General features: G+C 38.5%; 2 protein-coding genes across 7 annotated transcripts in view; both read right to left on the bottom strand.

Annotated features, from left to right (window-relative positions):
* LOC123361767 (suppressor of tumorigenicity 14 protein-like) overlaps window positions 1-5,445 on the bottom strand; it is a 38,915-nt gene extending 33,470 nt beyond the window's left edge. For all 3 annotated transcript variants that reach the window (XM_045001896.1, XM_045001898.1, XM_045001895.1), the window contains exons 1-6: window positions 4,227-5,445; window positions 3,867-4,035; window positions 3,110-3,234; window positions 2,010-2,077; window positions 371-567; window positions 231-269 (exon numbers count right to left, since the gene is read on the bottom strand). In XM_045001896.1, the coding sequence (XP_044857831.1) occupies window positions 231-269; window positions 371-567; window positions 2,010-2,077; window positions 3,110-3,234; window positions 3,867-4,035; window positions 4,227-4,310 (682 nt within the window). In that variant the 5' untranslated portion in view covers window positions 4,311-5,445. The remainder of the gene's footprint in view (window positions 1-230; window positions 270-370; window positions 568-2,009; window positions 2,078-3,109; window positions 3,235-3,866; window positions 4,036-4,226) is intronic.
* A 2,949-nt stretch (window positions 5,446-8,394) lies between these two features.
* Window positions 8,395-15,485, bottom strand: part of TMPRSS7 (transmembrane serine protease 7) — a 66,208-nt gene continuing 59,117 nt past the window's right edge. For 3 of the 4 annotated variants that reach the window (XM_045011019.1, XM_045011026.1, XM_045011036.1), the window contains exons 15-18: window positions 14,504-14,681; window positions 13,326-13,594; window positions 12,529-12,665; window positions 8,395-10,365 (exon numbers count right to left, since the gene is read on the bottom strand). In XM_045011019.1, the coding sequence (XP_044866954.1) occupies window positions 10,195-10,365; window positions 12,529-12,665; window positions 13,326-13,594; window positions 14,504-14,681 (755 nt within the window). In that variant the 3' untranslated portion in view covers window positions 8,395-10,194. The remainder of the gene's footprint in view (window positions 10,366-12,528; window positions 12,666-13,325; window positions 13,595-14,503; window positions 14,682-15,485) is intronic. The other variant, XM_045011040.1, reaches the window with a different exon arrangement.

Here is a 15,485-nt window from a genome sequence, read left to right as displayed (position 1 = left end):
CAGGAATGTACTGTATTTAATGTATAAACTCTCCAGGGCAGGGACTGTCTACTTCTCTCTTAGTACAGAGCTTACCATAATGGGACCCGATTCTCACTTGGCCCTTAGACATTACCAGAATAAATATAATTAATAATAATAATTATTATTGTGGTGCTGCCACCATTCTATTGTTAAAGAAAACCTAGTCTTGCAAGTAGTAATATTGTGTATTTAAGAATAGTAATTACCTGACTTCAGTGTCACATCATAGTCTGAAGAATCTGAAACTTAAATTAAAAAAAACAAACATCTGTCAGCTATGTGAGCAAAACACAACCTGAAGGAGTTTTTAAGACTTTTTTTTTTTAAATGACATATAGATTGTTACCAAAAAGCTCCATTGTTAAGAGATCAAAATCCTCTTCCACGGGAAAGGATTCAGCAGAAGAATTAGTAGTCTGAAATGTATGTTTACGGATTATTTCCTTATGTTTTAATGAGGTTAGTTTTTTTAAAGAGTGCACTATCTCTTGCGGTGCCCAGAATTTATTCCAGTAGTAAGCTCGGAGACCATCTTCTCCTTCGCTGTTGGGGGAAACACTATATTATAAATGAATTTCAGTTGTCATTTTCAGTTTGATTTTGATTAGTTCTGTAGTCTCAACTAGCATACGTCAATATTAACTTTCTGCACAACTGTTTTGCTACTGTTGTATATAGAGGTACAAAGCTTTCTTCTTGCAAAGTTACTCTTTTCCCATAGACTAGATGGACAGAAGTTGGATACAGGCAGATCCATCACTAAAACAGTTAAGCATGAATGCTGAAAACAATTCTCCTGAGGAAAAATCCTTTTAAACTTTTCTATAGAATCCTAATCACTTTTTTTATTTTATTTACCATCATGTATTAAAGCTCCAGAGCAATTTTTCCTAAGGGCCACCTACGTGGTGGCTTTTTGAAAAAAAACTTTCAGTTGTCTTGTCTGCTCCCATTGAAGTCAATGGTAATACTCCTGTAATACTATGAAGTCAAGTTGCATTTTACTTTTGAAAAATGTCACCACAAAAGTATACCCATATTCTGCCCTGCCAGAGAACCACACGGTCCCTTGTTCAAATTATTCGTGTGAAGAGGAAAAAATAGTCAGTATGGGTATGTATATGAAGAAGCCATGGCTGGATCAACTGATTTGTGTGCATAAAAAGGCAGACTATCATGTCTCTTGATCCCTAGACTCCATCCCCAAATGGCCAGTAGCTCAGTCTTTCAAAAAATTACAGATGGAAAATTACAGATGGAAATGACTGTAGGACCATTCTACTCCATGTACTGGCTTTCCTGGTAGGTGCGTCTGTAGAGTGCCCCAACAGAATGTACACCTGTATATTTTGTTTTAGGATGTCAGAAAAGGTGTTGCATTGGTAGGCTTCTTATTCAAAAGAGTGGAAGAGAAAGAAAAATGCCTGTTGTAAACTGCTTTGCAAGGTCTGAAGTAGGTGGATAGACTTGAAAGCAATCCACAACTAACCAACTTGGAGTTTGTCTAATAGTTTTCCTCAGTAACAAAGTATTGAAAGCAAAAACCTCATAGCATTTACCCCTTGGTTTTAAGTATGCTACTGTACTTGCAGGGGCGGCTCCAGGCACCAGTACGCCAAGCGCGGGTATGGGGCGGCAAGCCACAGGGGGCACTCTGCTGGTCGCCGCAAGGGCGGCAGGCAGGTTGCCTTCGGCGGCATGCCTGTGGAGGGTCCGTTGGTCCCGCGGCTTCGGCAGACCTCCTGCAGACATGCCGCCGAATCCGCGGGACAGGGGACCTCCCGCAGGCAAGCCACCGAAGGCAGCCTGCCTGCCGTGCTTGGGGCGGCAAAATACCTAGAGCCGCCCCTATGTACTTGCCTTTATTTCCTGTATTATAAAATTATACATATCCCTCCGAGGAAAGCCATTAAAAACAAACACAGCCACACACACACACACACACACGCACGCACTTCATTTAGTACATCTAGAAAAGTACTTACCTAAATGCAGCAACAACAGATTTCAAGTAATATTTCCCTAATGTAGAAGACGCATATAGTTCTGCAAACTGATAGTTAAATAATTAGAAAGCTAAATATAAGAGCAAAAGAAATTGTTAAATTTGATTGTCAGCTAATCAAACTTTTTGAAGTATCATGCCATAAACACTTCACCAATAAATTGCATTTTCAAGTGACTACAGAGTATAAAGAGTTTCTAGTCAGGTAAGAATGGTAAGCAATGTACACATTTCAACTTCCATTTCAGTTTGAACAAAGAAAAAAAAGTGGGTGTAAGGAAATATAAAAAATTTCAAAACTAGATTATGTGTTTTAATTATTTAAACTCCGTGACATTTCTGGTTTATAATCCAGTCACGGACAACTCATGTCGGCCATGCACAAAGCAGTTTTGAGACACAAGATTAACTCTGTTGGGAAATAAAGGCTAACAGAGAGTGGCTTTGTGCTTAAAGACCTCTGTTAGCATGGACCCAGGAAACAGTATTGATCTCACAAATACAAACTTGTATGAGAAGCGCAAGAAAGCAAGCATTGTTGAGCTGGTGAGGGGAAGGGAACCAAAAAAGAGTTTGTGCAATAATTTAAAATTGTAATTCAAAAACCCACACCCAAGCAGCAACAAATGAATACAGGGTATCTAGACTGAACAAAAAATAAATTCACTTATAGTTCTTTTACAAAAGCCGAACGTTTTCAGCTTTGAACTACCCTTAAAAAACAAAACAAAAAAAACAACAACAACAAAAACCTCCCCCTTCCCCCCCCCAATATTGCTATTTAGTGCAAGATAACAAGGTTGCATTTGGCTAGTTACATTCCTAATACACTACGGCGTAACAGGTTTAATTGCCTCCCATCCACTTGCCCTGTCTTAAAGAGGGCACTTGTCTTAAGCTTTGTAACTTGACACTCTCCCAGACTAATCCTAGATTTTATTACTTTGAAAGAAAATAACAAATACCCATGACTCAAACCTCAGCTTTCTACTATACCTTTGAATTTTGAAGAAAGGATTTCAACTAAACAAGTGATAAAACGTTTTCAAGTTATAGGCTATGTCACCTGTGAGTACTTACATAGCTCTGGATTGCTTCTGCTTCCATTATAAATTTCTGTGACTTTGGATCAGTGAGGTCACTGGTATAGGTCAAGTTAGGTATTTCTACACTTCCACCAATATAGATAAAGGAGAATGCTGGAGCTACAGAAACAGGATCGTGCATTAGCAAGATTAATAGCCTAGCCTTGCTCCAAACATTCAAGAACCAGATGCTTGTGAAAGATCTGATTGAGCCTTGATGTTACTCAACAGAATTATGTGAAAATAGGGCATGTTAATGAATCAAACTACTGCTATTCAATGGTTGAGGATAATACTCAACAGAGAATAATACTGTATTTGTAGGGGAGTAGAGCACAAGTGTTGGCAGTGTTGAATTTCTACCTGTACATTCAATTTGCTAAAAATCTAAGTTTCCAACATTACTGGCTCACAAGGATAGAGATTTTTTATGATTTTAGTCTGGGGTTTTAAAAGGGCAAGTTTCTATACGATCCAAATCCCATTGAAAAGATAACTGAATTGCAATGGCATGCGGGCACTAACTCCCTTAACTGCAGCCCTACTGATTATGGAATCTACCAAGTGTCCAAGCACAGTCCACACCTTCATGATTCTCTAACTACTGTTTATCCGCACATAGTTACTGCCTTTGAATTAACATTAACTCATCATCCTACTTTTTAAGTTGTACCTGTCCAAATACGGAATGGATTCAGCGCCTAAATGGGTATTGAAAAAAATCAATGGTGTTATTGAGGAATGGCACTTACATAATGAATAGTACAGGACCAGCACGAGTACAGTGACTGCTAAGGAAATCAGAGGTAACATTCCTAGAAGCCATCTTCTCCAGAAATGCAAATTCGTCTGTTTGAAGAAAGATTGCTGCACATATGAGATTTCTTCTTGAGGAGACTGGAGATGGTGAAGATTCGGACTCTGTTAAAGAAAAACAAGTGGAAAATATCAATAACTCAGACAACAAGTCAGGTGCTGTTTTCCTTGCCCAATTTGTAACTATTGCTTCATTTATGAGCTATTTTCCAAATGTGAACACAGTCAACTACATCCCCAAGAACAAAACATGTTTATTGTGCTTTGTACAATAAAGCTTAGTCGGAATCTCTTACCTGTCCAGATCCATGTTCAGGATCATTGGGAGCTGGTATGCTGTATACCACAGGGATCCGTTTGGAGGGGAAAGTCTGCATCATTATGCTTCAAAGACTTGCTTCTGACCATTCTAAACACCAAAATCCTGAAAGGAACTTGAATAAGGTGCACTTTTTCCTATTGCCTCTCTCATTTCACCTTCGGCATACTGCTTAAAGAGAGAGCCAGTCTGCATTCAAGGTAGGTGGGAAGGAAAAGAGTCATCACTGCTGTAACTCTTTGTTTTCCACACAGGCTCAATAGATCCCTCCAAAGGAAGGAAAGATCAGTTATTCGTCTCCCTTAGAAATACATGAGCTAGAGAAACTTTCAGTTACTTTTCCAAACAGTGTGTACAATAACAAAATTAAATCCAAGCTGATCTAAATGCAGCAGCTTCTATTGAAGAACTGATAGAAAGCCTGCAGATATTCACAGGAATCTGAGGTGCATCATTTCTGAGGAAACAGACTTTTACAATTCTAAAAAAACGGTAATGTAGTGTCTATGTCACAGAACAGAAATACTAACAATACTTTTCTTAGTGTTCAAGTTTACCTTCTTGGAGTAAATTGCTTTATTACAACTGAAGTGAAATTCTGCACATCAATAAAGAAAACGTAGGCATAGATACTGGAACAAGGAGGTGCTGGGGGTGCGACAGCACCCCCTTGCTTGAAGTGGTTTCCATCACATATAGTTGGGTTACAGTTTGTTTCAATGGCTCATGGCACCCTCACTATACAAACTGTTCCAGCACCCCTGTGCATAGGGGGCTTAAAATATTAAAGGTCCCAGTACTAAAGTCAATTCAGGGAAAAAGTAATATAGTGATATAGAATGCAGAAGAAATTTGCTTGAAAGCAATCTAGTCCCTCATGACTCAGGAATGCAAAAAAGAACCACACACCAATGTTTCTCTTTCAAGTCCTCCTCTCCTTTCGTACATGGCTCGCTGACTGACTGGTATTTGTCTGATTTAAGTTAGAAAAAACTTTAAGATAGAAGAAATGCATTAGTGAAGAAAGCCTCTTAGATTTCCTTTTTTTTTTTAAATAGTGTCAGCCCTGAAAAAACCTAAACAATACACCTGAAGAAAAATGCATGAGAAGCCTCGTTTCTAGTTTATAGTACACCATTTGCTGCAGTCATTACTTAGCCAAAATTTACATGATTTTAATGACCTTTGCATAAGTATGGTCTACAGGATCAGGCATGTAGCTGGTTGAATGCAAAACAATACTTAACCACCCTACTAAGATCTTTGTATAAAAACTAGTGTACGTGCAAACTATTAAACATTATACTCAATTTAGGGAAACTGAGGCTGGGTAGTATGATGACTTTCTCAAGGTCACATAGGGAGCTGGAATAGAAAATGGAGTCGTTTGAATTCTAATCCTTTGTTCCAGCCACTTAAACTTATCCCATTTTAGGTATTTGTAAACTATGAAGATTTGGGTCCTATAGATTAGAGAGGAGTAAATTATAATCCCCTACACCGTAATTTATTAGTTGAATGGCGATTTAAGATTCAGATTAAACATGCAAAGGGCAACTAAGTGCCTGAATCCCATTTCGTCCTCTCATAATCTCCCCTTTAGTGCACATGTTTCAGAGAAGTAAGACAAGTTTTACCCTGCAGAAATAATATTATATCTGCTGGAGTTAATGCACCAGGTAAGAGTTAAATCACAAAGGTATGTGGACATACTATTGTAGCGAGGGCTTTATCAAATAAATGGGTTTAAATATAGGGTTTGGAGAAGACGAGCAATAATATGCAGGCAATACAGTGTCTTAGAGCTAGCATACCATTTAGTGAGAAAACAAGCCTCAAAGCTGCTTCTAATTTAGATATAACCACCACTGTTAGATGCCTCTGAGGAGGTATTGCTATTCCACTGCACATTTTAAAATGTTGTTTATGAATTGCTTGCTTCTTTAGAGTATATTTAAGAATGATAGGAAAATGTATTGAATTAAGGCTCCTCTTTTGAAAAGCAGCATAGACTTTAACAGCAGTGCACACATTTAAATATGTATTTATTAGGGTTGTTGATTAATCACAGTTAACTCACATGATTAACTCAAAAAAAGTAATTGTGATTAAAAAAATTAATCACAATTAATCACAGTTTTAATCGCACTGTTAAACAATAGAATACCAATTGAAATTTATTACATATTTTGGATAGTTTTCTACATTTTCATATATATCGTATTCTGTGTTTGAACTGAAATCAAAGTGTATAAATATTTGCAATGTAAAAACGATAAACAAAAGAAATAGTATTTTTCAATTCACCTCATACAAGTACTGTAGTGCAATCTTTTTCGTGAAAGTGCAATTTACAAATGTAGTTTTTTTGTTACATAACTGCACTCAAAAACAAAACAATGTAAAACTTCAGAGCCTACAAGTCTACTCAGTCCTACTTCTGGTTCTGCCATTCGCTAAGACAAACAAGTTTGTTTACATTTATAGGAGATAATGCTACCTGCTTTATTATTTACAATGTCACCTGAAAGTGAGAACAGGCATTTGCATGGCTCTTTTGTAGCTGGCATTTATGTGCCAGATATGCTAAATATTCAAATGTCCCCTCATGCTTCGGCCACTATTCCAGAGGACATGCTTCCATGCTGATGACGCTCGTTAAAAAAATAATGAGTTTATTAAATTTGTAACTAAACTCCTTGGGGGAAAATAGTATGTCCCCTGCTCTGTTTTACCTGCATTCTGCCATGTATTTCATTTTATAGCAGTCTTGGATGATGACCCAGCACATGTTGTTTATTTTAAGAACACTTCCACTGCAGATTTCACAAAACATGAAGAAGTTACCAATGTGAGATTTCTAAAGATAGCTACAGCACTCGACCAAGGGCTTAAGAATCTGAAGTACCTTCCAAAATCTGAGAGGGATAAGGTGTGGAGCATGCTTTCAGAAGTCTTAAAAGAGCAACACTCCAATGCGGAAACTACAGAAACTGAACCACGAAAAAGGAAAATCAACCTTCTGCTGCTGGCATCTGACTCAGATAATGAAAATGAACATGCATCAGTTCTCACTGCTTTGGATCGTTATCGAACAGAACCCATCATCGGCATGGACGCATGTCCCCTAGAATGGTGGTTAAGGCATGAAGGGACATATGAATCTATAGTGCGTCTGACATGTAAATATCTTGTGACACTGGCTACAAAAGTGCCATGAGAGAACGCCTGTTCTCACTTTCAGGTGACATTGTAAACAAGAAGCAGGCAGCATTATCTCCTGCAAATGTAAACCAACTTGTTTGTCTGAGCGATTGACCGAACAAGAAGTAGGACAGAAGTAAAACGCACAGTTATTTTTTGTAAATAATTGCATATTTGTAATTTCAACTTTCATGATAAGAGATTGCACTACAGTACTTGTATTAGGGGAACTGAAAAATACTATGGTTTTTTTTGTTTTGTGTATTTTTACAGTGCAAATACTTGTAATCAAAAATAAATATAAAGTGAGCACTGTACACTTTGTATTCCATGTTGTAATTGAAATCAATATATTTGAAAATATAGAAAACATCCAAAATATGTAAATAAATGGTGTTCTATTATTAACAGTGTGATTAATCACAATTATTTTTTTAATTGCACAATTCATTTTTTTAATCACTTGACAGCCCTAGTATTTATGTCTTTGCAGGACTAGAACCTTAGATTTCAAGTTGAATGCTGGGGCTATTTGCAGTTTACCCTCAATGAAATTGCTCAAAATTCGGCCTTTTCAAAAATGGACTCAAATATTTTTAACTTTAAAAAAAAAATTATTTATTTTACAGTTTTTCAACAAACTTTAAGTGAAATGTTTTTTTCTGGCAGCTGTCCCAAAAATATTTCTCCCTCCCCCCATTTTTTCAAGTTTGTGTATTTTCCTTCTATTTTTATATTGCCTGTTTTGATAGGTCAGCTTAGTGAAATCTTCCTCTTCCCAACCCAAAGTTAACAAATTTGATTTTAGAAAGTTTCCCCACTTATCAACCCTTTCCTTCCCCCCCACACCCTTCAGTCATTTAAAAGTATTCTGTGAGAAATTTGGACCATTATGGGAAACAGAATAAACATAGTTTCAAATTTGCCACAACATTTATTTTTCATTCTGCAACCAGGTCTAGTAACTATGCCCCATATCAGAATATATAAAATTTGTTTTGCCAAAGACAATTATTATTATTAATAAATAATATAATATACAATTTATTATTAATTATTATTAAGCACTACAATAGTGTCTAGAGGCCAGGGCTCATTAATGCTAAGCACTGCACAAATACATAACAATTCAATCACTGATGAAAATATTGGCCTATAGATTAGTATCAAATGTAACCAATCCATATATACATTGGTACAGGCATATTTTGAGATCTAAACCTTCAGACTGTCTTAACCGGTAATATTCACAGTAGTAATCTTTATTTCTTATGGTGGTAGTATCATCCTCTAAGTAGACAATCTACAAATTAAGTACTGGTGTCAGAATCCAACCTAAAATCAAAATGATGAGCAATAGATTTTAGCATGTCTAAAATGGTTCTAGGATTTGAGTCTTCCCCCTCAATATTTTAAACATCTTTTTATTACATGCTACATCTAGATGTCTGACACTTGCAGTGTGAATTCAGGATAAAAGCCTCAGATTCCATTAGATTTATTCATAACACTTTTTATTTCTTGACAAATATTTGTAGTAGCAATTGTGTTCAAGGCTTTTGGAGAGAAAAAGCGTCAAATACAAGTACAAACACAGGCATACAAGCACTCTTGCAGGGTGGTTTTTCAGCTGTTTTGAAACTGCTGTTCTCAGCCAGCAGAGCATAAGGACTTATTTCTCCAAGTCAATTAGTATACTTGTTCCATCAATAGGTAGTCACCAGTAGATGGCCAATGAGAACCCCTGGAAAGTGGAGGAAAGTGGCTTTTGGAATTCAGACTGCTGACAGAAGGCGCCATTGCTGCTGATTGTTTAGACTATCACCAGATAATATTGGGGTAGTGGGATGAACAAGGAAAAGATTCATAGGTCACAAGAAAGGCTGGATTGATTTCCTTAGGCTGCTTATTGGCCTGGTTTTTGTTTTTGCTGCTGCCATGGGACCCAAATCTTCCTCTTGTTTGCACTAGGGCTGGTTCTTGCTAACCTGCTCAGAGTCAAACTGATTGCCACGTGTGGGGTCAGGAAGGAGTTTTCCTCCAGGTCAGACTGGAAACGACCTTGGGTTGTCTTTTTTTTTTTTTTTTTTTTTTGCCTTCCTCTGCAGCGTGTCGTCTTGGGTCACTTGCCAGGATTATCTGGTTATATCTCACTTAATCATTTCCCTGCCATTGCAGGGGCCTCAAGCCCCAGTGCACCTTGGTCCCTTCTATTCTCTGCCTGTGGCACATAATAGTCTAGTCTCCTGTGGGCTGTAATACTTCCATCTCATTTTGGTTGTTGAGTTAGCGTCTGGGTGCTGTTGGTGGCCTGTGATACACAGGAAGTCAGAGTAGATGATCTGGTGATCCCTTCTGGCCTTCAGCTCTATGACTTTTCTGTCGAAGCTGCACAATTGTTGTGACTTGCATGGTCATTTCTCATTGCAGTCATTGCTCTGTCCATCATTGTTCTGAAAATTTGACAGTTATTTGTCCTAGCATACCTGTGGCCTACCTTAAACATCTCTTGCACTAGGCTTTCCAGACATGCAAAATACAATCTCACCCTCCATCTGAACAGATGCCCTGTATTTTCTATTTCAACAAGTAGAATGTGTGGACATTTTGAAGCTAAGGCATTTGTGTGATCTGTGATGCATGCAAAAAAATTGAACATCCACCAACTGTTTATTAATATGATTTTAATGGAGATAATCCAGATACAATATACTTTTTGTTGCCATTTGACCATTTCCAGATTACAAAACCAAAGGCACATATCTGTGAATCCACGGAGAAAACTTTGACACCCTTGTGTATACACCAGGGAAATTTGGTCTTCCACAGCCATAACCCCAGCTAACAATGCCAGTCAAAAACCACTTTCCATCACCGTTGCTTTGACATGAGAGAGGTCCTCCAGAATCACCCTAGGAAAATATTATTTTTGTTTAGATAGTCTATGGTAAAGAGTAATAAACCCTGGGCAAAAATCCACAGTATATACTTGGGCAACACTCCATGGAGCTCAGTGTAAGTTTTGCTTAATGACAGAAAAACTTGGCCCCATTAGGTCTGATTAGGAATAAAATAAATGAATTCAGTTAAATACAACGTAGATCATACTTATCCATTTGTATCACCTATACTATTGTGTGTTTAATATTGCTGTCATCGAACATGCTTTGGATATGATCTTAGAGTTCTATAGAGGCTTATTTTTTCGCCCAAACTAGGGGTACCTACATTTGCTATTGAAAAGTATTATCTTTATTAATGGATTTAATGCAATACATTTTAGGATTCAATATCATCCTTGCTACTTAGAACAAAGATCAAATTCTGCCCTCTAATATATGCACGTCCCATTATGTTCTATCATACCAGCAGCTGCATGCATGCATCTGAGGAGCAAAAATCAGGCCCTAAACGAATAGTTCAGCAATAACATTCCACAAATAGCTTGTTTAACTCCAAAATAAAATATGAACAAACATTTAAGCGGGAACAGGACTGGACCTTTAAGTCAAATACAAATAGAAAAAATGTGGAGCTCCTGAGTGAGAGATAGCCAAGCATATTTGTTTTAAATTGTGTTTCTCCCTTTCTATGACACTGTACAGTTTAACAGGCTTCAGAATGAAGAAAATGTGTATGGACAAATAATATAGCATTTGAACATAGGGCAGTATAATAAAGAAATCTACTGTGAACTATAGTAACCCTTATAAAGCACCAGGCAACTACAATGCTATAAGAGACAACCCAGTAGCAGTATTCTCTTCATCACTAGGATACTCTGGTAACAGTACTATTTGCAAAATTTCATAGAAATAGATGATCCTCCACATTCATGATTCAAATCTAAAGTCAACATTATGATTCAAGTCTACTCTGCTTTGAGAATTTACCCCACGTCTGGCAACTGGGAGCCAATCACCAAAGCGCCATTACGGTAATTACTAGAGCTGGTCAAAAATTGTCCAAGAGAAAAGCTGCTTTGGCTAAATCAATGTGTTTCACAGACATGTACTGATTTCATCCAGTATTTTGAAGGAAACAATTTAAATGTTGTGTTTCAACTTCACTGTTTTGAATTTCAGAAATTTCAACTTTTTTGTCCCCATTTGGAAATTCCAAGTTTTGACTAGATCTAAGAATCACAAAAACCAGACAGCTACAATTTGCACCAGTGGTGCTTACTCCAGTTTTCAATAGGACAAGGCATCAATGCTGCAACTTGTGGCTTTCCTTGAGTATGTTTGACCACCCACCCACCCACATAGCTGCAGTAGTGTTAACTCCTGATTGGTGGATTGGGGCAAATTCCTTATGTAGGCAAGGCCTTAATTTCTTTTGCTATCACTTTCCAACACTAGCAAAAGGACAGGACAGGATTATGGCTCAGTCCCACTTCCATCCTAGCCAGGACAGGATTTTAAAACTCTCAGATTCTGGCCCTCAAGTTTTAAAAGAGCAGATATACTCAGCTTAGTGACTGAGCAAAGTGATTGTACAAATGGCATTACTGATTTCTATGTTTATTGCCTCTCAGTGACTCCACATCAAGTATGCTATTCACTAGTAAAATTTTGCTTGCTAGCACTTTAGCTGTCAACATTGCAATCTCAACCTGGCATCCAAGAGTCAGGCCAGGTTCACACTTTCTTTTAAGTCTTCATCTGTTTGAAGGCAGTATTTATCCTGAGAATCTGTGATCCTGACTTGCATTTGTGTGGCCCACTGGCCCTGTAACTGAAACTTAGTAAACAGTGCTATTGATACACACAAAGAAGTAGGTCTCAGCTTCTTCTTTGCTGTGTTGGTTTTGTAGTACTAACCAGAGTAATAATATTTCCTTTCCCACCACTGCCAACACATTTAATGCTAGTGAAGTCAGCACACAGATGGCAGATCTGCTGATAAAGAGGTCTTTTGCACAGCTGTTTTTCAGAGCAGAACTATACCTACATCAAGACAGTTAACCATTGATAAAATGTTAGCCAATAGTTCTTTACCACTTATAATGCAACAACGAAAGATCAAAGATAATGATTTAATTTGAGCTTTATAAAAAAAAACCCAAAACCTACTTTGCAGCCATCTTTCGTCCCAGACATCACCCCCGCACATAGCATCCGGGCTGTGATAATCCCATATGTGGAATGACACAATGTTTGGTCAACAATTTCTACCTCCGCTTTCTGCAGAACTGCTGAACCCTGGTCATCTGGAAAACATTAACAGAAAACCAACCTGATTTAACAGGCTTGAAAAATACTGCTCATGTATTTGACAGTTAGCATGTCTGCTCCCTGCCTAACAGTTTAACTTCTGTTGCTCCAGATCTATACAATTATCTCAATGCAACCCATGAAGATAATGTGTTGTTCAATACAAATGTAAGTTCAATACAATTTGTGTTAAACAATTAAGTTCCTTTCTTTTAAAATGTACATCCACCTAACACCATACAAAGATTGAATTAAACTCACATGGAACTAAACTACATGAGCACATGAGATTTTTAGTTCTACCTGGTTCTATAGAAACTCTAGCCAGTTGAGTTCTCCAAGCAGGATGTCAAGTTACCATCAGAACTAACTGTCTTAGGGTCTGGAGTTAACCTCCCTAAGACACTGTTTCTAGCAGCTTAACCCCTTCAGACAGGAAGAACAGAACACACACACACTACAGGGCAGTAGGCAATAAGGAATCCTGCCCCATAACCCCATTTGAGTGTAGTCCTGCTTAATGCAGCAAAGAGTGAAGACTAACTAGACACAAGTCAAATTCAACTTTGGAGTGAGCCAGTACAACATCACTTGAGTCAATGGAGATACTACGGAACTTAGGTTGGCGCTATGAGTGAATGAAAGTAGGAGCTCACTTGCTTCTTGCCTTTGACCCCAGCCTGTTATCCAGCACTTCTCGCCACTGTGTGTTTTATGTGAAAGTGGAGGTATGCAGATCGGCTGAATGACGTGTTTCATTGTGTCAGGCCATGGTATGCTTAGCTGTAGCAGTGCAACATCATAGTCATAGTTTCTGCTGTTATAGTATTCGTGAACAATGATTCTTCTCACCGCAGACACAAACTTGGCATTCCCTTGAGTGTGCATGCCTAAGTGCGCAGTCCAAGTTCGAGGATCGGATAGCCTAATTGACAATGGATTAATGTACAATCAATCTTCAAGATAAACTGTTGGAAACATCTTCAGGACACAATGCCCAGGAAAATCCTGGTGTTGAATTATAAAATGGCAATTTTTAAAACCAAAAGAAGAAAACCAAAACCACAAAATATGGAACTAACAATACATGCTGGTATCACGTTTTACGCAAAATGCTTTTGCTGCAGCTTCCAATTCCCTTTTTAAGCTTCCTTGTTGTCTTACCTACATTGTAATTCTTCGGGACAAGGACCTTATCCTCTCACCTCCCTGTAAAGGTGTCTAACTTGCTGTTAGCAGCACACTGTTAGTAATACCACCTTGTAGATATCTGCATCTAAGGCCTTTTCTACACTGGTGGCAGCATATAGGGTATATGTAGTTACACACTACAGTGAAAAGCAGGCTGTGTCCACACTGTGGTGTGTAGGTAGCTACACGTGGCTCTGATAGTGGGGAGGCAGCAAGACACTAGACTGCTAAAGGTTGGACAGTAGACCTGTGAGGCCCTGCTTGGGAGCGTAGAAAGCTGCATAGGGTATATATCGTAAGGTTTTGGTATGGCTTTTCCCACCTAAGCAGAGCCTCACCATCTACGCTGTTATTTATACTCATGCTGTGAGGGCATGCAGTGTATGTACACAAACACACCACCAAAACTTAATTTAGACTATGTAAAATGAAAGGTAAATTTGAAAACTGGACCCCCCCCCCCTCACCGCATCATTAGGATTTCTGTATATGTGAAGTGCAGAGGTACTAATTCATAGTATTAAATGAACTGAAATCAAGTGACAGTGTTTAGTTAACTCACCTTGTGCCATATCTACCAGAAACCACCACATTCAGAGATACTGAAATGCTTCAGGTGCATTAAGTGGATGTCATTGTTTACCTGCTTCCTTGAAAACAATGAGCTGCCGACAGAAGCCATTCCCTAGAGATCACCGATGCCCCACAATAAGCAACTCCAACAAAATGGAGGCTGACTTGCCAGGGCCATTCACCTTCTTGTGCATCAGAGCCTCCTATAATTCGATGGTAGATATTGCTGATTTTACTGCTGCCACAGCCTTTAAAAAAAGATTGGTAAATTTATTATTTCTATGACACTAGCACCCATCATGTGCAAGGATGTTTCCCAAATGGAGGAAGAAAGAATCCTTCTCCCCACTATCTTCTTCAAAAAAGGCATTTTGAAATGCATTTCACTGAAAGGCTCTGAACTGAAAACCCTGGAGACAGGGGGTTCTAGATTTATCTTACCTATTCATGGAAAGAAAAGATGGTCTTGTGGTTACTGCACCAGACTGGGGAGTTCTGGCTTCTCTTCCTAGCTTTGCCACAGACTTCCAGAGCAATTGTGAGACAATCACTCACTCTCTGTGCCTCAATTCACCATCCGCAAAGCGGAGATAACCCTTCCCTACCTCACAGAGATGTTGGGAGAATAAATGTACTGTGGGTGTGTTTCAATATATAAACTAGACAGGCGGAAAAAACCAAAACAGATACCATTCCTTCCCCCCTCTCATGTGCCTGAACCTGAGCTGAAGGCATCCCTTTTGGAGGAGCTACACGGCATTACTGAACTACTCTAATTGTTGCCCTTCTCTTGAAACTATGAAGAAAGCGGCAGTTGAGTGGCAGCCACAGTGGGGGGTATATGACTTGAATACCTGTCCACTTGGGAATGGATTGGGGCCGAAAAAGTTTATTTCACACAGATTACACATAGAGGGGTCAATAACCTGGAGTCTGAAATCACAGTTGCCAGCTCCTGCAAATTTATGAATACAACAATTTTGGCCCCTGCTACTGGCTGTCTCACAATGACATAAAAAGCTCCACTCACCATGTGACTTAGGATACCAGGG

The sequence above is a fragment of the Mauremys mutica genome, chromosome 1, assembly GCF_020497125.1.
Source record: "Mauremys mutica isolate MM-2020 ecotype Southern chromosome 1, ASM2049712v1, whole genome shotgun sequence".
NCBI lineage: Eukaryota > Metazoa > Chordata > Testudines > Geoemydidae > Mauremys > Mauremys mutica.
This window is presented reverse-complemented; position numbering and strand designations above follow the sequence as displayed.